At 40.7% G+C, this 27078-nt stretch overlaps 1 protein-coding gene and 1 pseudogene across 16 annotated transcripts in view; both read left to right on the top strand.

The window, feature by feature from the left end:
• ACACA (acetyl-CoA carboxylase alpha) overlaps positions 1-27078 on the top strand; it is a 328053-nt gene that overhangs the window by 253878 nt on the left and 47097 nt on the right. For 15 of the 16 annotated variants that reach the window (XR_004269722.1, XM_032280776.1, XM_032280784.1 and 12 more), the window contains 3 exons: positions 2530-2627; positions 6786-6906; positions 8182-8292. Coding sequence is in view for 15 of the 16 variants with exons in the window: in XM_032280776.1 (XP_032136667.1) it covers positions 2530-2627; positions 6786-6906; positions 8182-8292 (330 nt within the window). In the remaining variant the exon portion in view is untranslated. Of the gene's footprint in view, positions 1-2529; positions 2628-6785; positions 6907-8181; positions 8293-14095; positions 14189-27078 lie in introns of those variants that run through there. The other variant, XM_032280789.1, reaches the window with a different exon arrangement.
• Positions 14290-15331, top strand: LOC116553358 (annotated as a pseudogene).

The raw sequence follows: 27078 nt of genomic DNA, 5'->3' as shown, positions 1-27078 counted from the left end.
TCCTTTTTGTGTTATGTTTTGTTTTTTGAGACAGGGTCTCACTCTGTTGCCCAGGTTGGAGTGCAGTGGTGCAATTTACAGCTCTCTGCAACCTCCGCCTCTCGGGTTCAAGCAATTCCCCAGTCTCAGCCTCCTGAGTAACTGGGACTGTGCACCAGCATGCCTGGCTAATTTTATGTGTTTTTGTAGAGACAGGGTTTCACCCTGTTACCCAGGCTGGTCTCAAATTCCTAAGCGCAAAGTGATCCGCCTGTCTCGGCATCCCAAAGTGCAGGAATAAGGTGGGAGCCACCGCACCGAGCCTTATCCAGTCTTTTAAAGCTTTAAGTTTTATACACAAGCTGATAAGCTTCCAACTTTATATCTTACCCCTCAACATGAGATTCGTGTATCCAGACTCAACATCTCTACTTAATCTGCCTAAAGTGTAGCTTCTAATCTTCCTGTAATGTGTTCTTCCCACAGTCTTCTTTGTCTCAACAGATGGTACCTCTGTTGTTTCCTTTGTTCAAATAGAAGACCTTGGAGTTATCTTGACTTCTGTCTTTCTTGCATACCCCACATTCATTTCCACACCCCATTCGTCCATCTAAACAGCAAATCTTGTTTACAGCCCTACCTAAAAATATCCAGAATCTGAGTACGTCTAACCAATACCACTGCTACTTACTAGCAATAGCAGTAGTCTAACTCTTCTTACCTCCATATTGCAGTACCCTCCTAATAGGTCTTCCTGCCTCATGCCTTGTTCCCAGCCCCACCCAAGGTCTGTTCTTAACAGAATGTAGAAATGAGGCCATGCTCAATGGCTCATGCTCATGCCTGTTATTCTAGCATTTTGGGAGGCCAAGGCAGGCAGATCAACTTGAGGTCAGGAGTTCGAGACCAACCTGGCCAACATGATGAAACCCCGTCTCTACTAAAAATATAAAAATTAGCAGGGCATTGTGACAGGGGCCTGTAATCCTAGCTACTTGAGAGGCTGAGGCAGGAGAATTGCTTCAGCCCGGGAGGCAGAGGTTGCAGTGAGCCAGGATTGCACCACTGCACTCCAGCCTGGGCAACAGAAGGAGACTCTGCTTAAAAAAAAAAAAAAAAAAAAAATGTAGAATGATCCAGTTAAAATATAAATCAGATTACAAAATTTTTCTCTGTTTAAAACCCTTTAATAGCTTCCCAGCTCATTCAAGTAAAAGCCAAAGATCATATAGTTGCCTACAAGGCCTTACATAGATCGGCTTTCCAGTACCACTCTTCCCTCATTTCTTGCACTGCCTCTCCCAACCATTCCACACATTGGCCCTACCTGACTCTTTACTTCCTTAAACTTGCTAAGCACACCATGCCTCAATGTATTTGTCCTTACAGTTCCTTCTACCTAGGATGCTTTTTCATCAGATATCTTCGTGTCTCATAGCCTCAGCTCCTTCAGGTCTTTACTCAAATGACACTTTTCAGTGAGGCTTTCCTTGGTTATTTTTTCTAAAAGTTTGACTCTGCCTACCTTCTTTTATTTTATTTTTTTCCCTTAACATTATTCCCATTAACATTATACATTTTACTTATTTTGTGTATTTCCTGACTTTTCCAGTAGGAGGTACATTTTATAAGGGTAGGAATTCTTGTCTGTTTTGTAAATTCCTGTTTTTCTGGTGCCTGGAATAGTACCTTGTACATAATAGGCACTCAGTAAATGTGTACTGACTGACATGCTAATGACACTCAGTGCTATCAGGCATTCTCGACACAAATCATGCAAGACCAATTGCAGAGTCATGTCTCTTCCATGTTGTGCTCACTGTGGGACACAAAATTATTGGGTTAAATGGTGGGCATAATTTCTCATAGTATTTAAAATGTTTCCCTGTGTTTACTTATTTTTTTGACTGAGTGACTAATTCACTTAAGTTAAACACATATACCATGTAACTCTACTTTGTATGTGGATGTGTGTATGTATAGATACATATAAATCAGTTATGAAATGTTAGTATAATTTTTTAAATGTAAATGGGCATTAGGAGTTGTTTGTTGAAAAAACAAAAGATCTGAGTTCAGTGTTCACTAGCTATTAGCAGCACTGCTTAGACTTTTGATTTTAATATTGGATCTCCTAGATTTGTGGTTCTCTGTTATCCCTTGCTCTTGTATATATTTTGATGATGCCGTGGATTTGAGAGAGTGAAAAATAGTAGTTCACACAATTCTATAATTTCATGTTGATATCTTTAATAGAGATGTCACTAAAGATCAGAAAATGACCCTTTAACCCTGTTGAAAATGAAATATACTTAGAATTGCAGCTATAAGGTATCTTGTTTCAAGGACAGTTAGTGACTGCAAAAATAGGCACTTATATCTTTCAAAGGAGGACTGTCTGTGCTAGTATTCTATTAAACAGTAAACTTAAGAAATGATGTGGCAATTTAAAGCTAGCTGTGGAACAAGCTTCATTATGTATGTTTTGCTGTATCTTCTGGTTATATGACAATGGCAAATAATGAGTTAAAAACTATTTATGCTTCACAGGGATACAAGTATTTATATCTGACCCCTCAAGATTATAAGAGAGTCAGTGCTCTCAACTCTGTCCATTGTGAACACGTAGAGGATGAAGGAGAATCCAGGTAGGTATATAATATGTATTGGAATAATTTGGTCAGGACTAAAGAAAGGAGAATATGGTATTTGTTTCCTTATTGTACAGCTGTTCATAACCTTGCAGAACATTAATGACATAATGTAGATGTCTTAGGTGTATATCCAGCTCTACCACTTATTAACTGAAGAGTCTTGTTATTGATTGAAGTTGTTAAATTTATAATACTTAATTCATTTTAGAAAAACTGAAACATGTAAACAATTATGAAGAAAAATAAAAATTAGCCACAACCCTACCCTCAGGCCATTATTATGAATTTATGTCATACTCTTGCTGTCTTTTCTAGAGACATATCTTCTTTCTATGTGATTGAGATTATAACAAGAATTTCTTTTATAATTTATCCTTTTCACTAAAAACTATTTTTGGGGAAGTTTCATGTATTCTTAAAATATTATTTAAGAATATGATGCTTAATGGCTACATAGTATTTTATTATAATAAATATATTTGAACATTCAGACTATTTCTAATTTTTCACATCTCTGGGCTGAACCCCCTAAGGGACATTTATGTAAGTTTTATATAAACTTTTAGGAATTAAAAGCTCTGATCATCCCTTGTTGGTTAATTTCTAAAAGCGAAATTGCAGGTCAGAAAGTCAATTTTTAAGGGTTTAAAACAATGATTTTAAATTGCCTTCTCAAGATTAGCATTCCTGTCAGCAGTGTAGAATAGGATTTGTTTCCCTCTTTAATTTTTCTTTACCCTTGCCAACATTGATTATTGTCAATTAATAAAATGGAATAAGAACAGCAGTTGTTATTTTAACTTGTGTTTTTGACTCCCAGTGAAGTTGAACGTTTTTATATAATCTATCTGTTAGTATTTTTAAGAATATTAATTGCTTAGACGGCCATGTTGGCTTATGCCTATAATCCCAGCACTTTGGGGGGGCTGAGGCAGGAGGATCACTTGAGGTCAGGAGTTTAAGACCAGGCTGGCCAACATGGTGAAACCCCTTCTCTACTAAAAATACACAAATTAACTAGGCCTGGTGACGTGTGCCTGTAGTCCCAAATACTTGGGAGGCTGGGGTAGGAAAATTGCTTGAACCCAGGAGACAGAGGTTGCAGTGAGCCAAGATTGCACCACTGCATTCTTGCCTGGGTGACAGAGCAAGACTCCATCTCAAAAAAAAAAAAAAAAAAAAAAAAAAAAAGAATGTTAATTGCTCTAATATGATTTATTGAAAATTTACTCTTGTGTTTTTTATTCTGTCTGTCTACTCTGGGGGTAATGCCACACTATTTCAGCTATTCTAGTGGGGCAAATTTTCTCACATTCTTTATTTTTCCTCAAGTCTCATTGACTACTTTTATTTTAATGTAGAGGGTTTTTGCTTTTTGTTTTTAAAGACAGGGTTTCACTCTGTTGCCCAAGCTGGGAAGAGGATCATAGGTCACTTCATCCTCAAACTCCTGAGGTTAAGAGATTGTCCCATGTCAGCCTCCCAAGTAGCTGGGATATGGACAAGTGCCATCATGCCCAGCTAATTTTTTTATTTATTATTTTAGCTAATTTTTAAATTATTATGTTAGAGATAGAGTCTTGCTATGTTGCCCAGGCTGGTCTCGAACTCCTGACCTCAAATAATCTTCCCACCTCAACCTCTCAAGTAGCTGGGATTACAGGTGTAAACCACTGTGCTTGGGTAGAAGCTCATGTTTTTCTAATGCCAAAAATGTTTCCATAATGATTTTGATTCAGATTACATTGAGTTTACACATTAATTTAAGATCCGACGCCTTCCTAATACTAACTCTTCCCAGAAAGAAACATGGCATGTTTTTCCATTTATATGAGTGTTGTTTTTGTTTTGTTTTGAAGTTTGATAGTTTTCTTCATATAGGTTTTGCTAGAGGTTCCCGAACTTTCTTGGTTCATGGCATCCTTAGGGTCTCAGTAATTTTTTTCATAGCACCCCTAGGCTATAAGATATACTTAATATTTCTGTTTATTAGGTAAACAACTTAATAAGTTTTTGTGTCCTAAGAACTTAATAATCATTTGAAAAAATATATACATAAATTGAAAAAATTTATTCTTAAATAATTGTTTACTAATGAGATATTTGTGTCTGCAAAACATCTCAAACCTTGGAATCAGCTTGGATATAGCCACCCTCATTTCTTGTTCTTCATTCAGTTTTCACAGAAACTTCAAAATAGCTTTGCAAAGACAAGACATTTTCTTTTCTTTTTCTTTTTCTTTTTTTTTGAAACAGAGTCTTGCTCTGTTGCCAGGCTCCAGGCACCAGGCTGGAGTGCAGTGGCGTGATCTCGACTCACTGCAACCTCCGCCTCCCAGGTTCAAGCAATTCTCCTGCCTCAGCCTCCCAGGTAGCTGGAACTACAGGTGCCCACCACCACGCCCAGCTAATTGTTTTTTTGTATTTTTTAGTAGAGACGGGGTTTCACCATGTTGGCCAGGATGGTCTCAATCTCTTGACCTCGTTATCCACCCGCCTTGGCCTCCCAAAGTGCTGGGATTACAGGCTTGAGCCAAAGTGCCTGGCAGACAAGACATTTTCAAAAGGAATGTAGCACTATTCTACAGTTAAGCTGTGAACTATCTAAAGCTACTAGTTCACAGATATCACATATTATAGTGCTTCTCTCAAAAATTTAAAATGTCTTGTGCTTCTGGGAGTTCATCATGGTGCCTTGGGTCACAATACGGTTACATTGAGATTCTGCCAATTTCTTTATGCTCATTTCTAAATATTTTGCATTTTTTCTTGCTACTTTGAATGGAGTTTTCCCCTATGATTTTTTTAACTCTTCATTTCTGGAATCTATGAATATTGAGTTTGTCACAGGCAAGTATGGCTGGGTCCTTGACTATGACTATATGGACCTTATAAGAACAACAGACACACACACACATATACAATTAATGTAGTTAATTAACCACCTTAAGGGACAGTAGCTTCATTTCTGACATAACTTTAGGATAGTCTAGATACAGGACAAAAGGAAGAATTAGGAAATTATTGGATATTTGGAAAGGCTGAAAATAGAAAGACAGCAGAATCTGGGAAGCAGAGATATAAAGTCACAGACCAACAGCAAGGGCAAAGAAAAAGAATTGATGGAGGGCTGGAAATGAAGAAGGGAGCTGGAAAATATGGGGGCAGGAGGAAGTAGTTTAAGAGCCACTATGGGGTACTTATTTATTATTTCAATTTATAAAACTGTGCCCACTGCCATGCCTTCTGGGTACACGTGGAACAATAAATAATATATGCCCATCTCTACTTCCAACTTTGTATTTTTCCTTACTTTTATTAGTTGCATTCCCCATTTCCCATTTCCCATTATCAGCTATCACTCCTAAACCCCTGCCAGGAAGACAGATGAATGACTCCCACTTGCTCCCACTAGATCCACAGGATGCTTTCTGGACAACTTGGTCAGCATTTCACTTCTACACACATTCCACCTGCCCCTCCAGAGGACTATATCCAGGGATCCTTGTGTATGTAGTTGATATTTATGAAGGAGCAGGAATGAGAGTTCAGTATTCTGACCTTCGCTTCATCTGACCTTAGAAGAGGATTTTTCACTTGAGAAACTAAGCTGAGCATTCTCATTACCTCTCTATTTGGATATTTTCTTCCTATGTAAAATTGTCCAAAATTGTTGATATGATACCTATTGCTCATTATAGAGATATGCATTTACCCTGCTTTTCAGAAACTTGTTCTAGAAAGTAAGACAGGGCTTCTAAAATCTGAGGGTCATCTATAACATCAACCCTTCTCCTTGTTTGCTTTAGTTTAACTTTCTTGTCAACCCTTAAAGGTAGATATTATTATTTGTAAAAGTTATTACTATCCCTAGAGTCACACTCCTGCATGTATCAGAGCAAGGATTTAAATCTGTCTGCTCGATTCCAGATTTTGCTCTTTCTGTTAAACCATATTGCTTCCAGGTAAAATAGGCACCAAGTTAAGAAGGAAAGACATATGAGTGAAGAGTATAAAAGGAAGCACATAAAGCCCTGGTATTAAATATAAGTTTCAATACTCTTTTAGCAGCCTTTTCACGGTGATTATTCTTTTAATGGCTTGTTGTTACTGTGTTTAACCTTCATAATTTGACATGACCATATCCAATAGGTACAAGATAACAGATATTATTGGGAAAGAAGAGGGAATTGGAGCCGAGAACCTTCGAGGTTCTGGAATGATTGCTGGAGAATCCTCATTGGCCTATGATGAGATCATTACCATCAGCCTGGTAAATCTTTCCAGAATGTGAAATTTTTGAAGAGCTGGCTGTGTGGCTGGGTTTATTTTTTCTCCTATCACTGCTATTCAGTCCCAAATTGTACATCTACAATTTTATTTTAATCATGCATGATAATAGGAAGATAGGATAATATAAATAACTGAATTTCCCAAATAAACCTAGCATTTTGTTTTAGCTTTTAGTTTAACTTCTTTTTATTTCCTTCCTTCCTTCCTTCCTTCCTTCATGAGTTTCACTCTGTCACCAGGCTATAGTGCAGTGGCATGATCTCAGCTCACTGCAGCCTCTGCCTACTGGGTTCAAGTGATTCTCCTGCCTCAGCCTCCCCAGTAGCTGGGACTATAGGCGCGTACCACCACACCTGGCCAATTTTCATCTTTTCGGTAGAGATGGGTTTTCTCCATGTTGGCAAAGATGGTCTCAATCTCTTGACCTCATGATCCACCCGCCTCAGCCTCCCAAAGTGGAGAATCTTTTTTAAGAGACAGGGTCTTACTCTGTCACTCAGAGTAGGGTATAGTGGGTGCAATCATAGCTCATTGCAGCTTTGACCTCCTGGGCTCAAGTGATCCTCCTGCCTCAGCTTCCAGGTAGCTAGGACTATAGGCATATGTCACCACCTCCAGCTAATTTTTAAATTTTTGTGGAGATGAGGGTCCCACTATGTTGCCAAAGTCAGTCTTTTTTTTTTTGAGACAGAGTCTCACTCTGTTGCCCAGGCTGGAGTGCAGTGGCATGATCTCAGCTCACTGTAAGCTCTGCCTCCTGGGTTCAAATGGTTTTCCTGCCTTGGCCTCCCAAGTAGCTGGGATTACAGGCATGTGCCACAATGCCCAGATAATTTTTGTATTTTTAGTAGAGACAGGGTTTCACCATGTTAACCAGGCTGGTCTCAAACTCCTGATCTTAAGTAATCCACCCACCTCAGCCTTCCAAAGTGCTAGGATTACAGGCGTAGCTGCCTTGCCCGGCCCCAGGCTAGTCTTGAACTCCTGGGCTCAAGTGATCTGCCCACCTCAGACTCCCAAAGTGCTAGCATTATAGGCCTGAACCACTGCACCCAGCCTGAATTTTGAATCACTGGATTTCTTTTCTTTGACTAGGAAATGTGTGTGTGTGTGTGTGTGTGTGTATCAATCAAACAGACTTTATAAAAAGCAATGTTTATTTCTGGTAATGTGGATTTTACTTATGTATGCCTTAGTTCTTAAAGCTTCAGAGAGGACATAAATATGTGACATGTAGAATTTATTCTCTTTTAAGGTGACGTGCCGGGCCATTGGAATTGGGGCTTACCTTGTCCGGCTGGGACAGAGAACCATTCAGGTTGAGAATTCTCACTTAATTCTAACAGGAGCTGGAGCCCTCAACAAAGTAAGTTTCTAGGGTTTTGAAGAAGTATGCATAGCTGATTGAAGATTATTTTGTGAATTCTTAATTCAAGATCCTAATTGGAAGGAAGCAATTCAATCCATGCCTTCCTCAGTCTGTCTCTTCCCCTCTTTCTCCATCTTTTCTGCCCATTGACTTGCTTGTCTTTTTATTCATTCATTCATTTCATTTATCAACTATTTTGAGTACCTACTATTTTCTAGGCACTATTCCCAGCCCTGTGTATATGTTAGTGAACAAACCATGTAAAACCCGTACTCCAAAGAGCTTATAGTATCTTTGTAGAAAGAATTAATTGAATGCTTCTGTTCTATCCCACCTCTCCACTCCCTTTCTTCATCTACTAGTAAAAGATGTGAGGACAGCTGTACTCACACATTGAGCTGTCTGTGATTCCAGTTGTACAAGTTCCCATTTCAGGCCTACATCATGAATTGGGTACTGGCCTAGGTGTTGAGGATATCAAGTTTTAATGGTTTTGTGAAATATGTGAATACATCTCTCAGAAAGGGCATCCATGGTGGTCTCTTGTACATAGAAGAAATATTTGGCAAATATTGAGTGGGAGGATGGGTGGATGGATGCATGGATGAATTACTGGGAAAGAGTATGCATAAAGATTTATCTTCTCTTCCAAAGAAAGGTTTGTGCCTTTTTAATCCAACTTCACAAGGGCTTTTCCGAAGGGGAGAAAATAATGGCAGGTCACTGCTCGTAAGAGTGAAAACTATCTAAGGATACCTGAATATATAAAAGACAATGCAGTTGACATCTTTGCAAGCATAGGAAAATTATTTTCTCTTCAGGGCCAGAAAAATATAATGGAATAATCTGAGGCTGACTACCCTTGTGCAGTTTATATAACCTCTCAAATCCTCAGCTTTCTTATCTGTCAAAGGGGGATAACAACTTAAACCTTTAAATAATGTGGAGCTCAAATGAGGAAACATAAGTAAAATACCTAGTTCTTCTGGGCATGCCTAGATTCCCAGTTACTCAGGAGGCTGGAGCAGGAGGATAGAGGATAGAGTGAACCCAGGAGTCTGAATCCAGCCTGGGCAATATAGTAAGACCCCATCTCTTTAAAAAAAAATAGTACCTAGTTCTTGGCAAAAAGTGTTGGCCCTCACTAAAATTTCAGTTTCCCATTCCTCTCTCTAACATGATTTGGTGATTGAGCTTATGGAGTTAATACATATACTAAATTGTATCGGATATTTACTACACTTGCAGGAACTTTTTATCCAGTCTTGACTTTGAACTGTAAGGATAAGAACTAAGTGTTCTATCATTCCCATTTAGGAACAAGTTGATAATTTCACTGGCTTAATTAGATTTTGTGGATGTCAGAAATTAGAGGAATCGTTTGATGCCATCAGCTTGCTCTCTGCATTCAGATGAACTCTGTATCCTCCTCTAGGTTTGCTTTTCCCACCGAGGAAAGGCACAGCAGTGCTAACAGTGGCAAACTTGGCTGTCTTCCTCCCTTTTTGGAGAGTGGCCTGGAAATAAAGATTGCAAACCACTACTAAAGATTATTATTGCAGGAGGAGTCTTAAGGGTTTTTTGTTTTTGTTTTTTAAGTTGTTCTTTTGGATACCTTGTTAGGATGAGATATTGATGAATGCCGGAGAGAATTTTAGGTACCGTTATCTATGAGAAGAGAATTTTTAAAAGATACCTATATTTCCATGATGTTCCCATACTCAGTCAGAGAGCTAATTTCTGAAATGTATCTTCTTATATTGAGTTTCTTCCCCCTTCCCAGATACTGTATTATATACAAAAAATATTACAAAAAGCAGATGTTGGGTTTTTGGTTTTGTTTTGCTAGAAAACTCGCTAGTTGAATTTCATTTGTGCCATAAGGAAACATTAGAGATTGATTTCTTAAAATGTGATTGAATTGTTCTAATCAAATTCATTATCTTCACCTTCATAGCTTACAGGGCTCTTGTAAAAAGAAAAGCTTAGTTACAGGGGGAAAGACAAATAAAGCTATAGTTTCAACTTACCAAACAATGCTCACTTCCAAAAAGACATGATCATTTTTAGCTGAAGGGAGTGATCGGATACAGAGGTTACCTAACGTTGCTCTGCCTGCTTCACTGTCTTCATGTCAGCTCAAGTATAGAGCTGTGCTGCTGAAGACACCGATTTCATGCAGATTCGTTCAGAATGTCCTATCAGCCCCTTTGCCTGTCAGGTATGAAAAAGGAAACTACCATGCTCAGATGGCTTCCTCTGACTCACTCCTTGTACGTGTTGTATTTGTGTGTGCTGGTGTCTTTCTTCATCTCTGTTTGCCTTTCTTCCTTTCTTTCTGTAGGTATCTCTGTATTGTGTACTCTGGGTGTGTGCAAGTCACCCTGAGTGCATGTCTCTTTCTTTGTGGGTGCTGGTCTGTCTCTTTGTGTCTGTGTCTTGCATATAGATCCCCCTCTTTCTCTGTCTGTGTACCTCCCTGAGTGTCCATGTGTGAGAAAGTCTTTGTGTGTTTCAAACATTATAGAGTCTCCTTTCTTAAGCCTTGGCTGTTTTGCTCTTAGTATGTACCTGTGTAAAGTAGAAATGTAGGAGACATGTGCAAGCTTATATACAGTCTTAGACTGTAAACATTTGACCCCCACCTTTTTGAGTCTTCATCCTTTATGTTAAACATTGGGGTGAAAAATAAGGAGTGGGGGTATGCAGAGGTTGTAGGGGAAAAAATCTTGTGTGTGCAAGTGCCGATCCCGTTGACCCCTTTGAAAATTGAAATAATGATAATGCGCGTCTCCTGACTGCATCAAAGTATCAGCACATCAAAAGCCAGGAGGCATGAAATGCAAATGATAAAGTGAAAGCAGATGGATTGTGCATGATCGCCTGATGCCCAATGAATTTTAAAAGGTGCTGGTTTGCAGGAAGGGGGGGTTGGGGGGTTTTGGGGGGGACTGAAATAAACACGTTATCCCTGCAATTTTTTTTTTTTGTTCTTGATGCTCACTCCTGACAATATTTTTTCACACTTGAGTGAACACCCACTCTCTCTCTCTCTCTCTCTCTCTCTCTCTCTCTCTCTCTCTCTCTCTCCCCCCCCTCTCTTTCTCTTTCTTTCTCTCTCCTCTCCAATTCCCCCCCCACCCCCACCTCTTACATGTCTCAGGTCATGTCGCCGCAGCTCCGGTGGAAATAATAAGATATAAACCACGAGGTTGTTATTTGCATAGAAATAGCATGGAGCCCCAGGCAGCAAGGGAGAAGGACACAGGGATCATTTGTCTAAAATTTTAATGAAAACTTTTGCTGAGGCAGAGATTTTTAAAAACTTTTTTTCTCCCTGCTTTTCCCCTTCCTTCCCCTACCCCCTAAACCCCATCATTGATTTTACTTAACATGGTTCAGTTTGAAGAGAAAAGGTTGACACTCCACATATCATACTCCCATAATATAGCAACCTGTAAATTGTTTGTTCCTTTAATAGATATGAAGCTGAAGAGACACGCATTTTCAACTTAATACATTGCATGTGTGCATTAGGCTTTTATGGCTATACTCCATCTTGGCATACACATGATGTTGCCTGTCATTAGCCTGCTTGTTTGCTTTTTGTTTTGAGACAGTCTCACTCTGTTGCCCAGGCTGGAGTGCAGTGGTGTGATTTCGGCTTGCTGCAACCTCCGCCTCCTGGGTTCAAGCCATTCTCTTGCCTCAGCCTCCCAAGTAGCTGGGACTACAGGCGGGTGCCAGCATACCTGGCTAATTTTTTGTGTTTTTAGTAGAGATGAGTTTTCATCGTGTTAGCCAGGATGGTCTCGATCTCCTGACCTCGTGATCTGCCTGCCTCAGCCTCCCAAAGTGCTGGGATTACAGGCGGAGCTACCGTGCCCGGCCTAGCCTGTTTTTAATTCATTTACACCTTCCTATCTTTTGCTTCCAAAGACTCTTTTTAAAGGATTTCTTTTTATAGCCAACAGTAGTAACCTGCATATAAAATAAATATTTTCTGGGTTTTTTTTTCTTTTACTTTTGGTGGTTTTTCTGTATACTTAGATCTTTTATTCATGGACACCATCCTTTGCCACTGTGTCTTTTGTTCCAAAACCAGAAAGTGTTTTCTACCTTTGTGTTTTTATCCTTTCCCCACTGTGAACTCACTATTTGTGTATACTCTTTTCCATGTCTGTCTTGTTTTATTGCCTGCAGTTATTTGTAAAATATTCAAAATAGTACCCAAATTGAGATGAGATATAGTATCTGGATTTTCTTGAGTGTTACTAAGCACATTTGACATTAGGACTAAAGGCAGTAGGCTGGTAATTAGAAGTAGCCCAAGTGGCTTTATTTGAAATTCACAGTCAAGAATATCTGTCTGGTTCTTTGCTATCTTCTGGAATGGGCTAATGGTATCAGGGCCATATTTTGTAGACAGGAAGGCAAAAACAGTAGAAGGGAAAGTGATGTAGTTTCATTGACAGAGAATAAATCAGGGTCAGAAAAGTGTTGAAGAAAGCTCAGGCCTCTTTGCTTAGTGGTCTATAAAATCTAAGAGAAGGTGATCTGGTCATTTTCATATTTGTTCAAATGTCGTGAGAATGATGCCATTAATAAGAGAAGCTTCTAGGGGCTTGCTATTTCGTGCCACTCAAGGTGTAGATCATAGATTCCTAACTCTTAAGAACTGTAGGCTGTGGGTGACATTCCTAAAAATGCCTCACTGAGTGGCAGACCTGATGGGTGTGGCAAATTACCCTGCTTGAAGGGAGTCATGCTGGCCTGGCAAAGGCAGTAACCTGTGTACTTGGGGAACTGGTAAGATATACTCTTAAAGAACGGAGAGGTGGGTGGATCACGAGGTCAAGAGATCGAGACCATCCTGGTCAACACAGTGAAACCCCGTCTCTACTAAAAATACAAAAAATTAGCTGGGCATGGTGGTGCGTGCCTGTAATCCCAGCTACTCAGGAGGCTGAGGCAGGAGAATTGCCTGAACCCAGGAGACGGAGGTTGCGGTGAGCTGAGATCGCGCCATTGCACTCCAGCCTGGGTAACATAAGTGAAACTCCGTCTCAAAAAAAAAAAAGAACGGAGATGATTGCAGAGTCATAAACTCCTAAGTCCAGGTACCACTGGACATTTGCAGAGATATTCATATTTGCTTTCCCTCCCCCACCACTCTTCCTCTCAGTTTCCTTTTTGCTTTATTTTTTTCTCCCTTTCCTGGTCTAAGTTTTTATTTAGTATGATTAACATAGTGTTAGGTGGCAGATAGGCTGGGAAGAACTAGTACTGTAAGGGAACACTGACGTGTACTGAACCTACTAGCTGTCCATCCATTGCCCCAGACTTGGGAAGAGAGAGCACATTATCTATGCAGAGAAATAAGAATATGCAGTTTATGGTTGTCCTCTGGACATTAACTGCCTGTGAGGGTAAGCTATATGCTAAAGGCAGTGATAGGCAGGTGATATGTGACTTCCTTGTGGTATTTTAAAGCTCTGCTTCTTTTTTAGAAAAAAAATATCCTATACTTTCATCCCCCTTAGCGAGATCAGGCCCCTATTTCCACTGAATCTGCCAAGAAGAGAGAAATTATATGATGGGTATGACTAGGGCTGTTAGTTTGGTAGGGGGCAAATTCTGCTAATCTTGCTTTTGAGAAGGTGCAAGTAAGTCACATTTCTCTGTGGATCTCATATATGTATTTTTCTGCAGCTATGCAGTATGTAATGTAAAGTCATAGCTGGCTCTGTTGGGCACAGTGCCAGAGTTCTCTCATGAGTAGAATTGTCTGTTACACCAGAGTCCTGCACTGTACAGTCTCCATGTTCACCCATGACTCTGTGACACACAACATGAAAGTCACGAAGGCTCAAGAAGGGAAGGAGAGATTACTTAGCCCTTACTGTGGGGTGAGCAGTGTTGTAAGTTTCACATGACTTAAAGACGTTACGATAGAGACAGCGCCAAGGCAAGTGAGAGCCAGACAGGCACTGGGCGACTCTGTGCCTTGCTGAGGAAAAATAACTAAACATGGGCAAAGAAGATCCTAAGATGCCAAGAGGCAAGGTGTCGTTATACACATTTTTTGTGCAAACTTGTCAGGAGGAACATAAGCAGCACACAGATGCTTCAGTCTGAGAAGTGCTCAGAGAGGTGGAAGACCATGTCTGCTAAAAAGAAAGGAAAATTTGAAGATATGCCAGAGGCAGACAAGACCCATCATGAAAGAGAAATGAAAACCTATATCCCTCCTAAAGGGGAGGTAAAAAAGAAGTTCAAGGATCCCCATGAACTCAAGAGGCCTCCTGTTCTATTCTGAGTATCGCCCAAAAATCAAAGGAGAACATCCTGGCCTGTCCCTTGGTGATGTTGCGAAGAAACCGGGAGAGATGTGGAGTAACACTGCTGCAGATGACAAGCAGCCTTATGAAAAGAAGGCTGTGAAGCTGAAGGAAAGATACGAAAAGGATATTGCTGCATATCGAGCTAAAGAAAAGCCTGCTGCAGCAAAACAGGGAGTTGTCAAGGCTGAGAAAGCAAGAAAAAAAAGGAGGAAGAGGAAGATGATGATGATGAATAAGTTGGCTCTAGCACAGATTTTTTTCTTGTCTATAGAGCATTTAACCCTCCTGTATACAACTCACATCTTTTAAAGAAAAAAATGGAAATGTAAGACTGTGTAAGATTTGTTTTTAAACTGTACAGTGTCTTTTTTTTTTGTATAGCTAACACACTACCGAATGTGTCTTTAGATAGCCCTGTCCTGGTGGTATTTTCAGTAGCCACTAACCTTGCCTAGTACAGTATGGGGGTTGTAAATTGGCATGGAAATTTAAAGCAGGTTCTTGTTGGTACACAGCACAAATTAGTTATATATGGGGATGGTAGTTTTTTCATCTTTGTCTCTGATGCAGCTTATGTGAAATAGTTGTTGTCCTGTTCACTGAAAACCACTCTGTAATTGCAAAAAATTAAGTTGCAGCTGTTTTGTTGACATTCTGAACGCTTCTAAATAAATACAATTTTTTTAAATTTTTTTTTAAAAAAGGTTATGAGCATGGAGGGGCTAGAGCCAGGCTGCCCAGGTTTAATTCTTGGCTCCACCACCTACTAGTTGTGTGACCTTGGGCAATTTATTTACCCTCTCTGGGTTAGAGTTTTATTACCTGTAAAAGAGGGGACAATAATAGTATCTATGTACTAGGGTCGTTGTGAGGATTAAATGAGGTAAAACATTGGCACCACCATCGTCTTCTGAGGTGCATTTAGGGTTCCTTCTCATTGCAGTTTCTTATCCAGGCTCTGGAAGGGAAATACAAACACAATATTGTCTATGCTCTCTGATTCTTTGAAGGCAAAAATTCCTTCAAGAAAACGTTAGATGGCAGTCCTCAGTGTGGCAGTACATTCATGTGTTGACTTTCCCAATAGATGTATCTAATGACAATCAGCACACTTTGGAAAGCCATTAACGTGAGAGGCATGATGTTCGGTCATGATAGGGTAGTATATATGTCAGTCATCTGTATACAAGAGTCCCCAAGGACTTGTTGATACTATAGCCCATGATCACTCTAAGGATCAGTCTAGCAATTTGCATTTTTAAAAGTCCCTAACTACCTATTTTCACAATAAACAGTCCCAACACTCCCATAGCTCCAGATGGGATCGCTCTCCTTTCTAAAGAGGGCATTTTCACTTCCTTTTCTTAGTAGTCCTTGCTTTAGCATTATGAACGAGTTCTCAGAAAGTATTGCCCAATGGACAGATCTCCCTAGTTTTCAAATCCTCCCTCCCTACACATACACAAAATATGGGTAAATCTGGCCCCATTTGGGGGGATTGTTTTGTTTGTTTTTCATTTCATAGTCCTCAAATTTGGTAGAAAACTATAGCAGGTTAAATTTGACTCCATTAGTGTGCCTCAGTGACCTGCCAGCAATCCTGAGTGCTCTAGTTTGGAGATCTTGCAGCTTGGATCACCACACAGAGCTCCACTGTAGAAGTTACCTCTGACTCTAAGAGGTATGATGGCTTAGAGTCTAAGAATTTGGGAGACCCTACCACAAGTACCAACCAGTCCAGAGCTTCTAGATAAAGTGAAAGCTCTGAGACCCTATTTAGGGTATTGAATACAGGCTTGGGAATTATGTTTGACAGTCTATTATGAATATGCTCAAATTTTTTTGGAGTTACAGAACCTTTAGATTAAAAAAAAAACTTGGCCAGGTGCAGTGGCTCAAGCCTGTGATCCCAGCACTTTGGGAGGCTGAGGCGGGCAGATCACCTGAGATCAGTGGTTCAAGACCAGCTTGGCCAACACGGTGAAACTCTGTCTCTACTAAAAATACAAAATTAGCTGGGCATAATCCCAGCCACTCGGGAGGCTGAGGTAGGAGAGTCACTTGAACCTGGGAGACAGAGGTTGCAGTGAGCTGAGATGGCACCACTGCACTCCAGCCTGGACAAAAGCAGCAAAACTCCATCTCAAAAAAAAAAAAAAAAAAAAAACTTTTGATGTCAGCCTTCTCCCTGCCATTTACTAGGTAAGCAACTTTGGGCTTTAATCTGTTTAGATGTTAGTTTTCCCTTTGTGAAATGGGAGGCATAATCCATTTCCCATTGTAAAGTAGAAAATCAGGTGGGTATGGTAATCCTGTAATCCAAGCACTTTGGGAAGCCAAAGTAGGAGGATGGCTTGAGGCCAGGCATTCAAGATCAGCCTGGGCAACATAGCAAGACCCCCTCTACAAAAAAAAATAGCCAGATGTGGGGGTGCCTGAGATAGGGAACCCTGGAGGCTTTGGCAGTGGCATCTGGGGCTGGGGTTGTGGCCGTGAACAGGGCCCAGGCCCTGCAGAGCTCATGGAGACAAGGCCAAGGACGAGGAATGGATGCCAAGTTGGGCCACCTGGTTAAGGACATGAAGATCAAGTCCCTGGAGGAGACCTATCTCTTCTCCCTGCCCATCAAGGAGCACTAGGTTCAGGGTGTTTGTTGTCATTGGGGATTACAATGGCCACATGGGTCTGGGGGTTAAGTACTCCATGGAGGTAGCCACTTCCATCTGTGGGGCCATCATCCTGGCCAAGGTCTTCATTGTCCCCATGCACAGAGGCTACTGGGAGAAGAAGCCCCACACCGTCCCTTGCAAGGTGACAGGTGGCTGTAGCTCTGTGCTGGTATGCCTCATCCCTGCACCCAGGAGCACTGGCATCATCTTGACCTTGGTGCCCATGAAGCTGCTGATGATGGCTGGTATCGATAACTGCTACACCTCAGCCTGGGGCTGCACTGCCACCCTAGGGAACCTCGCCAAGGCCACCTTTGATGCTATCTCTAAGACCTACAGCTACCTGACCCCCAACCTCTAGAATGAGACTGTATTCATCAAATCTTCCTGTCAGGAATACACTCACTACCTTGTCAAGACCCACACCAGAGTCTCCATGCAGAGTACCCAGGCTCCAGCTGTGGCTACAACACAGAGTTTTTGCATAAGAAAAATGAATTAAGCCCTTTTTTAAAAGTAGAAGACCAGAGGATCTCTTAATCTTAAATTCTCTTCAATATCTAGTATTCTGTGATGCTATAAAGATGCATATTGATCTGTAGCCAGGGAACTGTTTTAGGCTGGGGAGTGAATAGATAGGGGGTGGGGAATTTTAAGTTATTGCATATCAGGGCATTATATATCAGATTATATATTAATGATATGTAAAATTATTACATATTCATGAAACCAGGTATGGAAATTGGAGAGCATGATGATTTAAAATTTTTAAACTTTGTTTTTATCCAGATTACAGAAAAGTAAACATTACATGTTATTACAATCACAAGTGCCTTTAGAATTATAAGTGTTGAGAGTGAGAGGATCCTCAAAAGTTCAACCGCACAACTGTTGCATGAATCTCCTCTGTGAAACTGTTGCTTAATATTCATCCAATTATGTTTGAAACATTCAACTGAATGGGAGCTCAGTACTTTTGGAACCAATCTCATTCATCTGTATATTCATCTTTGAGTTATTTTTTATATTTGGCTAAAGCCTGTTTCCCTGTACAGAGAGATTAATCACTCTTTAAAGACAGTGTTCAAATTTAACAAAGAAACTCCCAGTTTTATGCTATGACCAATTGGAAATTGAATGGAACCAAAATCTTTCTCATGTACTTTTGTGTTCAGAGTCTGGTCTTGTCTCAAGAACAAATGTAGTGAAGATGAAAATGCTATTCCAAGATAGAAGAGAAATTTGATTCATAACTTTGCCAGTTAAAAATGTGAAATAAGTAGAAGAAACAAAAGCAACAGTTAATTCCTCTTGGAAGTACTCCTCAGAACCTTAGGGGTCTTCCGCAGTGTCATGCAGTACCTTTGGAGCCCGATTATCTCCTGCTTTCTCCTCATCTGCCTTCTTAAAAGCCAGGATCCTTGTATAAGATTGGAGGATAGTTCTTGATGGCTATATTTGTAGATACCAGTTAAAACTCATTGGGTCCAAGGTTTGGTGGAATCAGTGAAGGTGGTGTAGACTTAGATACTCAAACCCTAAGGGTCCACAAACAAAAGCTACACTGCTAGAATGTATTACCCTCTTGCTCAGTGAACAGTCTCTAGCTCACTTCATCCATGTGGACCTTCATTATATCTCTACCCTATATCCATTGTCCATTTCCACCTCCAGGATTCTGGTGTGTCCTGAGTATTGGAATGAAGAAATGCCTCTATTTCACACTTTCTGTGGCATGTAGGGTCTCTGCACTGTCTGCCTCTAATAAAACATTGCCCCTGAACTCAAGCTAAGGGCCCACCTGGCTCTGTGCACATGGTTCCTTAGGCAGTGGCTGCTTCGTCCTCTTCATTTTCTATACAGTGGTATGTTACACCTTCATATGTTGAATTTTCTTTACGTTTCTCTCTTTCTACATATATTCATAGCTCTGTCTTTGCAGATCAGTGTTCACTTGAAGCTTTGCTAGTCTGTCAGCCCTTCTCCTCTCTTCAACCTTTCTTTTGCCCCAACCCCAGCCTGAAGCCCAAGTAAATTAGCTTCTCACCCCTGCCCCCTTGTTTAAAAAAAAATCCCATACTCCTCCAACACTGTCTGTTCTTGGATTTGCAGTCAGCAACCATCTCCAATAACCATCAGGCTGTCAGCTTTGCAGCTCCCTACCACCTCCCACCTCCCCCATCACTCACCAGAGGAAAAAGAGAGCCAGAGCAAGAGCTTGAAATATATCATGCAATAGTGTATCATGAATTTGTTGTGAATCACAGCGGTGAAGCAGGTTTATTTATTTCTGAGACCTTAAATCAATACAAAGTAGGTCTCTTAGTTCTGAAGCTGGGATGGAGTGTGAAAAAATGAGCCCATTGTACTCTTAAAACTTTGGGGAAAGGAGATGACAGCTATATAATTCCATTTACCAGGCACTAGGGGCTTTAATGTGAAGGTGACAGGGAACTCTTTGTGCATTTAGAGCACCATATCTTCTAAATAAAAGATCTGTAGACTTGATAGTGGAGCATAGCTTCAAGTTTAATAATCTCCAAGCATTAGACCGAGCCAGTATGTTCCCAAGTCAGAGAGGTCCCCCCTAAACACTCATAAATTAAAAGTGCAAGAACTGTACATGTTGGTAGATTAGAAATGCAAGGACTCCAGTCTTTTCTAGAAGGAAGACAGACCTGGGCCCTGGCTGTGCACAGACTGCTCTGTGAATATGATAAAGATGTGGAAATGAGACTGTTTAGAAACCTGACTCCTAGCTGTTCATCATCTAGAGAATGTTCCTTGTGCATGGATCCAAATCTAGCTATGTCCCTTCTCATTCAGATTGGCCATCACACAGTCTAATCAGCTTATGTACACAGTCAGGAGTGTTGAATTAAGAAAGGAGAAGCTTTAAGAGCTTTTTAGATTGAACTACAGATTACCATGCCTGGGCTTGAAGATTTTCTGACTGGTTTTTGACCGGTTCCTAATTTTAATAACATCTCAGTGTCTGGGATTTAAGCCTTTTACAATAGTATGCACATCTAAGAAACTGAGAAATCAGCGTTGGTAAGGAAAAGAACCCACCCAATCACGGTGACCCACCGTCAGTCACACAGCCTCTTCAGTAAAACCAGTAGGAGGCAACTGACAAACAGGGATTGTTTTTAAGTTTTCATCTTTAGAAAATACTTATCTGATAAAAGAATGGTATTTAGAATATATAAAGAGTTCTCAAACTCAATAACAAAATAACCCAGTAGTTAAAAACATGGGCAAGAAATTTGAGCAGACACTTCACCAAAAAAAATACAAGGATGGTAAATATGCACATTAAAAGATGTTTATCATTAGTCATTAGGGAAATGAAAATTAAGCCACAGCTCGACACCACTAAATGGTTTTTTTTTTTTAATGTTTGACAAACACCAAGTGTTAATGAGGATGCAGGACCACTGGAACTCTTGTAAATTGTTGGTGGGAATGCAAAATGGCACAGCCACTTTGAACAAAGTTGGGCTTTAAAAAAAAAAAAACAACAAAGAAAAACCTATACACAAATGTCTATAGTAGCTTTATTTATAATCCTCCAAAAGTGAAAACAACTTAAAGGTACACCAACAGGCAAACAGAGGACCAAGTTGTGGTACTTTCCTAAAATGGAATACTACTCAGGAATAAAAAAAAAAAAAAATACCGATACCTTTATCAGCATGAAGCTCAGATGCAATATGCCCACTGAAAGAAGCTAGACTCTAAAGGTTACTGTATGACTCCATTTTCTGTAACATTCTAGAAAAGGCAAAACAATTGGGACAAAAAGCAGACCAATGGTTGTTAGGGGTGGAGGGAGGGGACTGATTACAGGGAACATAAAGAGACTTTGGGATGTTGAAAATGCTCTCTATCTGATGAAAATGCGCTCTATCTTGATTGTGGTGGTGGTTATATGACTATGTGTTTTAAAATTTACAGACATGTCTACCTTATGATGGACAATTTTGCTATATGTAAATTATACCTCAATAAACCAGACTTTATTTAAAATTTTTGAAAATTGGGCGTGGTGGCTCATGCCTGTAATCTCAGCACTTTGGGAGACTGAGGTGAGATGATTGCTTGAGCCCAGGTCTTTGAGACCAGCCTAGACAACCTAGCAAGACCTTGTCTCTACAAAAAAAAATAATAAATATAAAAAAATAATTCCTATTTGGAATTAATTCATCATCAGAAATCTCAAGTCCCCACCTACATGAGCAGTTGGTGGGTCCCTGGTGCAAGTGATTACTCTTGGCAGTCACCTTTCTCTCTAGAAGCCTATGCTTTTTCTCATACATTTAGCAAGCAAACTATTGTGTGGTTCTTCTCTACCTTTTACATTTAAAATGAGTCTTGAAGCTGGGCGCAGTGGTTCATGCCTGTAATCTAGCACTTTGGGTGGCTGAGGTGGGCGGATCACCTGAGGTTGGAAGTTCAAGACCAGCCTGATCAACATGGAGAAACCCCATCTCTACTAAAAAAAAAAAAAAAAACTACAAAGTTAGCCAGGCATGGTGGCGTGTGCCTATAATCCCAGCTACCCGGGAGGCTGAGGCAGGAGAAATGCTTGAACCCAGGAGGCGGAGATTGCAGTGAGCTGAGATGGCGCCATTGCACTCCAGACTGGGCAACAAAAGCAAAACTCCATCTTAAAAAAAAAAAAAAGAGTTTCTCTTTCTTACCCACTTCACCTTCAAATCCTTATTGTCTTTCTGCTGTCTGGTTCATCCTCTGTTCTCCAGTGAGCCTGCACCTCAGTGAAGAGATGTCTTCCAGTGTTATTTCTGGCCTATATTCAGCCTCTTTTTGGCTGAATATTGTTTCTTTTCCTACCACTGACTGCACCATCCCTTTGCTCCAGTTTATTCCTCAGCATACCTGATCACTTCATAATTTGCTTCTTATAGAGACATTTTTGGTCTTCTAGCAGATGGTCTTGAATCCAACTGTGGCTCATGTCAGAGGCTTTCTCTCCTCTGCCCACAGTATGTCACCAAGCCCCTCCTCTACCCCAGTTCTAGCTTAGCACCTGCCAGCCAGCACTCCATTTTGCCAGTGACAGTAGTGCTAATAAAGGTGGGAGAAAAATATATAACCCTGTGCCTATGTATTAAGAAACTGTATTTTGGAACCCCCAAATAATCCTCATGGTCACATAGGTCCTGGTTCCATCTCCCTAGAGATTTAATTCCATTCACCCTTGGATATATTCCTGAAGAAACATTTACACAGTGATATGTGCAGCACCACTTAAAATTGTTAATTGGAGATTGAATTACTTGTCAACTTTTTAAAATGTAGTCCTCTCAGGTCAGGGAGGAGGATATTAGCCGCACTGAGTAGATGAGCTGTTGCATTTTTTTCTTACCCTTCCTCTTTTCTCTCCCCCTCCCTTTTCCTCTCTCTCATCCTTTCTTCTTTCTTTTGTCCCTGTTTTGCCACTTTTCCCCTACTCCTGCTTATTCTTTCTCCTGTTTTCTTTCAGCTTTAGCCAACCTTTATCAATAACCTGACAGATCCTAGAAATTTAATATCTAGAGTCATGGATGAAGTCCAGTGATGACAATTACTCAGTAAATTTACAAAACCCCTCCTCAAATCCTCTTGAGAATGGAAATGTCCTAATAAGGAGGATTGCAGCGAGGACTCAGCTTGTGTAGTCTAATTCTTAGATGCAGGAGGACTTTTATATTCCCTCCTTCCTTAAATAGAAGATGTTCTGACCCACCAAGGATTGTTTAAAAAGGGGAGAAAGACTGAATAAAAGGGGGAGAGAAGGAATAGATTTTATTTTTTATTCCATTATTGATATGCATCATAATTTTCTCATCTTCAGCACGTGATTGCAAATATTTGCCTATAAGTCTAAGGGTCCCCAACATAATGTGTATGTCAGGACAAAGGCAATTTTTAAAAAATTGAGCTAAGTTGTCTCTGTGAAACTTGGAAATCTCAGTGCCTGTGCTGACAAATATCCTGACAAGTAAATACTGCACTCATTCAGTATTACATAGTGATTTCATTTGCACAAAACCTCACAATGCTCTGCCACTTCAGTCAAACATCTGGAGCACGGAGGAAAGGAAGAACGTGTTTATCTTGATCTCCAAAAAGGAGCGAGCAGGCGGTATATTAGGCTGTTTTCATTGCCTGTCAGCTGTGGTAAACCTGAGCTGTCTGCAGTGTCTCTAGATAAGCAGCAGCAGCAGCAGAGGCCTGAGCATGGACGTATGACTGCATTCATTTGTACTTCTTATGTATCTCAACATTTCCAAAGGCTACGTAGCATCTTCGGTGGAGCCTTTAGCAATTGTGTCTCTGCTAATCACCGGCTTTTATGTGGTGCCCTTAATTCTTAGGTCTGCCAGCTGCAATGAATGAAGCGCTGGATGAAGCTTAAGTTTATATTGAGAATGAGTCAAGATCCTCTCTCCTCTCAGATTCAGCCCTTACTCAATTTTGTCACCATGGCACTCTTCAGCAGAGGACCCGGAGGTGGAGCCTGTTCCTAATATTTCATGGTACTGCTTCTCCACTTAGATCTGGAGGGCAACAAAGTGAGGCCTCAGGAGATTCACCCGTGTTTGACTCACTCCTGTGGTTAAGTAGTTATTGATGCTTGCTGGACGGATAAATTAAAAGTTTGTATGGTACAGTAGAAATGTCAGAGGAATATATTTGGGAACTAAAACACAGCAAGAAATGCGTAGGTCAGACTTAATAAAAGGCTGTTGAACGCAGCTCACCTACTTCATGAAAATATGTTGATGAGAGTTGTTTACCCCAAGTTTTTCTGTGGAAGGTCAGTAGGGCAACATTGAGGAAGAAAACAGTGGTTCTATGTGGACTCTGTTCATCTTCCTAGATAACGATGAGGGTTTGTGTAACAGTTATAGCATGATTGGTTCAGAGTTAGGCAGAATGGATTTTATCCTAACCCAGATTCTGCTTCCTTGGTTGGAGCTTTTGTTGTGAAGTATTCTAAAATCATTAAAACCACTTGAGTCAGCAACGACCCCTATAAATCAGGAGCTATTGTGTGCCCTCATTCTACTGGTGCATACTCCAAATGTGGTGCTGGAGATGAACTGGAGGCTCCCGGTTTCTCTTCACCGATTGTTAAGTAGCTATGATTGTTAGCATTTGTTTGTGGTTAGGGGAGCAGTTTCATTTCTGTGTCCATTCCCACCCCACCCCCCATCTCCCAAGATAAGGCTGGTCAGAGAGGGGTATTGGGATACTCTTAGTCTATTCTGTAATTTTTCTCCTTAATTTTGAAATTAAATGAATTTCCTCACATGACAAACACTCCTTTAGCTCAGAAATTATGTTCTTGGTTGTGTTAAGCCCTGGTTCTTCTAAACCTAGGAGGGGAGATACATAGAAATGCTGCTGCCTTTTCAGAACAATGCCAAAGCGTCGGAATCCAAATTTTAATTGAGCTTGTAAAGGGAAGAGTACTCAGTTACTGAGCCTACCAAGTTTGCCTCCCATTATTTTGTAAAAATACGGGATAGAGTGGATAACTGGCAGAGGATCACTTTTAAATGAGGAGGCAAAGACATCAGAAGAAAGTGTTTTAAACAGCTGAGCAGTCCCTTTTTCTGAGTATAGTTCTTCATCAGTCCATTATTAATTTTGGAGATGTGTAAGATTCTAAGTGGTTGGAGATTATCAGGTATTAGAGATAGGAAGAAAATAGTGTTTCTGAGGAGAAAATGGCCCCAGCTCTCTCTTCTGGGCAACAAGGAGTACTTGGCTCCTGACCTAGATTGTGAATATCAGATTTTCAGGGTCACCACGGTGTCTCCTTTTTTATTCCTTTCCCCCTTTCCAATTTTATTTTAATAATTAAAAATACTGCTGATCACACTGAAAGACTTCTAGCAGAGAGGCAGTCTGTCCCAGAAGGACCGGTTGTGGGCCATCGGGTTTATGACGACCATAAAACCAGAGCCAGATCAGAGCGTGGCCTCCGTAAGTGACAGGGTTTCTGCCTCCACCAGGCTCCCCCATCAACATACTGCTTTGGATATTTGCTTTGGTTTGGATTTTTTGTTCTGTTTTGTTTCTTGATGCATGTGTGAATGTGCATGTGTGCGCACATTTAAAGATATAAATGAAACAGGTATGTAATGCCCTCTGCCTGTTAGAAAGACTAAAGCCATAAAAATAACAAACGGCGTGTATTTGCTAGAATGTCAAAGTTATGAGTTTATTTTGTAATGATGTGCTCCTGCCTTCATGAGGTAAACTGGCCGTGGCGGAGGTGTTATTAGTAATATGGACTCAGCAGAGCAGAAAGCCGAGTGACCGAGAGATCAGTGTATCAGTCAGAGAGAGGGCAAATGGAAAGAGACAGCAGGAGAATGAGAAAGCCGCAGTGCCTGGGCGGAGATTAAAGACGGACTGAAAGGTGGATGGGAGCTCAGTGGTCAGATATGGTCTCCTCTGTTCACGGGGCTCCTTCAAAGGAGCTGCCAGCATGTTGCCCAGCTTGGGACTGCTTGTAAAAGCTTGTTCTCTGCTCTTCCTTATCAAGGAAAACAGTAATCTGAGAGCAATTTTGCTTTCCATATTCCTTTCAGAAAAGTATCTTATGCCTTTCCCAGCTGAAGTTAAATGGAACCAAGGCCAGCTGGGTCACACTGAGGTTATTACTTTGGTCACTAACTTCTTCCACCTTTGGAGGGTCCTGATGGAGGGTCTGACCTAGCATGCAGGGGAACCTCTCAAAGCTCCTAACAAGAAGGGGCAAAATGGGAATATAAAGGCAGGCTTTGCTGGCCCTTAATTTGTTAGATTCTCCCCAGAGACTGAAAATGAGTAAAAGTAGAGAAGAAATTTTGTATTGTCGTTATTTTTTAAAGGACGAGGGGAAAGAAAAAGAAAAGGTAAAATACAGTAAGCGCTCTACAACTGTTTAGAGCTCTCCGGGGCTACCCTAGATGACTAGCAATTACTCCACACTCAGCAGTTTGCAATAGTCAGTGTTCAGGCTGCCCAGCTTCAATCTGCTGGGTCAGAAAACCTCCCTCCCTGAAAGAAATTATTAACCAGTCTTCAAGGGAAAAAGAAACCCTACAATTTCCAAGTCCAGGAATATCTATTCTTCCTCTTTTTTTCTTCTGTAAAGGAAACTTTGTGGTTTCCAATTGCAGGTGCCCTTTGCCCTTACAAGGGTTAAACTCCTCCAGGGATATACCAGGGATTGAGGCCCTGAACTCCCTGGAGCCTTGGAAGGGAAGGAGGAGGGAAAACGTGCTTGGGTATAAATCACAGCCCTGCACCCAGCACACAAAGAAGACTTGAGACTCAGAGGTTCATGTATGTATCTTGAGTTGCTTCAAGATTTTGCTAGCTTTAAGGCTTATGTGTGGGTGCCAGTGTTAGGTTGGTGCAAAAGTAATTGCGGTTTTGCCATTAAAAGAAATTACAAAAATCACAATTACTTTTACATCGACCTATTAAAAATCAAATATAAGGAAAAAATCATCCTTTTTAAAAACAAGGAACCCAAGCCCCCAGAGTTTCTTTAACTGAGACTTGTCACTAAATATTGTTGAAAGATAGGCATGTTACCTTTTTGTGTATGAGCACTAAGAGACTTGCACGTGATAAAGTAGCCTGTGCCTCTTGGTCCCAGCCTCACCCACCACTGCAGTTTCAGCTGAGTGTGGAAGTATGCTGTGCCTGTCTGTGGTAGCTGGTAGAGAGAAAGGGGCTTGCCGGTTTTTTAATTGCAA

The sequence above is a fragment of the Sapajus apella genome, unplaced genomic scaffold (genome assembly GCF_009761245.1).
Source record: "Sapajus apella isolate SASKATOON/1434 unplaced genomic scaffold, GSC_monkey_1.0 scaffold12, whole genome shotgun sequence".
In the NCBI taxonomy this organism is placed as follows: Eukaryota; Metazoa; Chordata; class Mammalia; order Primates; family Cebidae; genus Sapajus; species Sapajus apella.
This window is presented reverse-complemented; position numbering and strand designations above follow the sequence as displayed.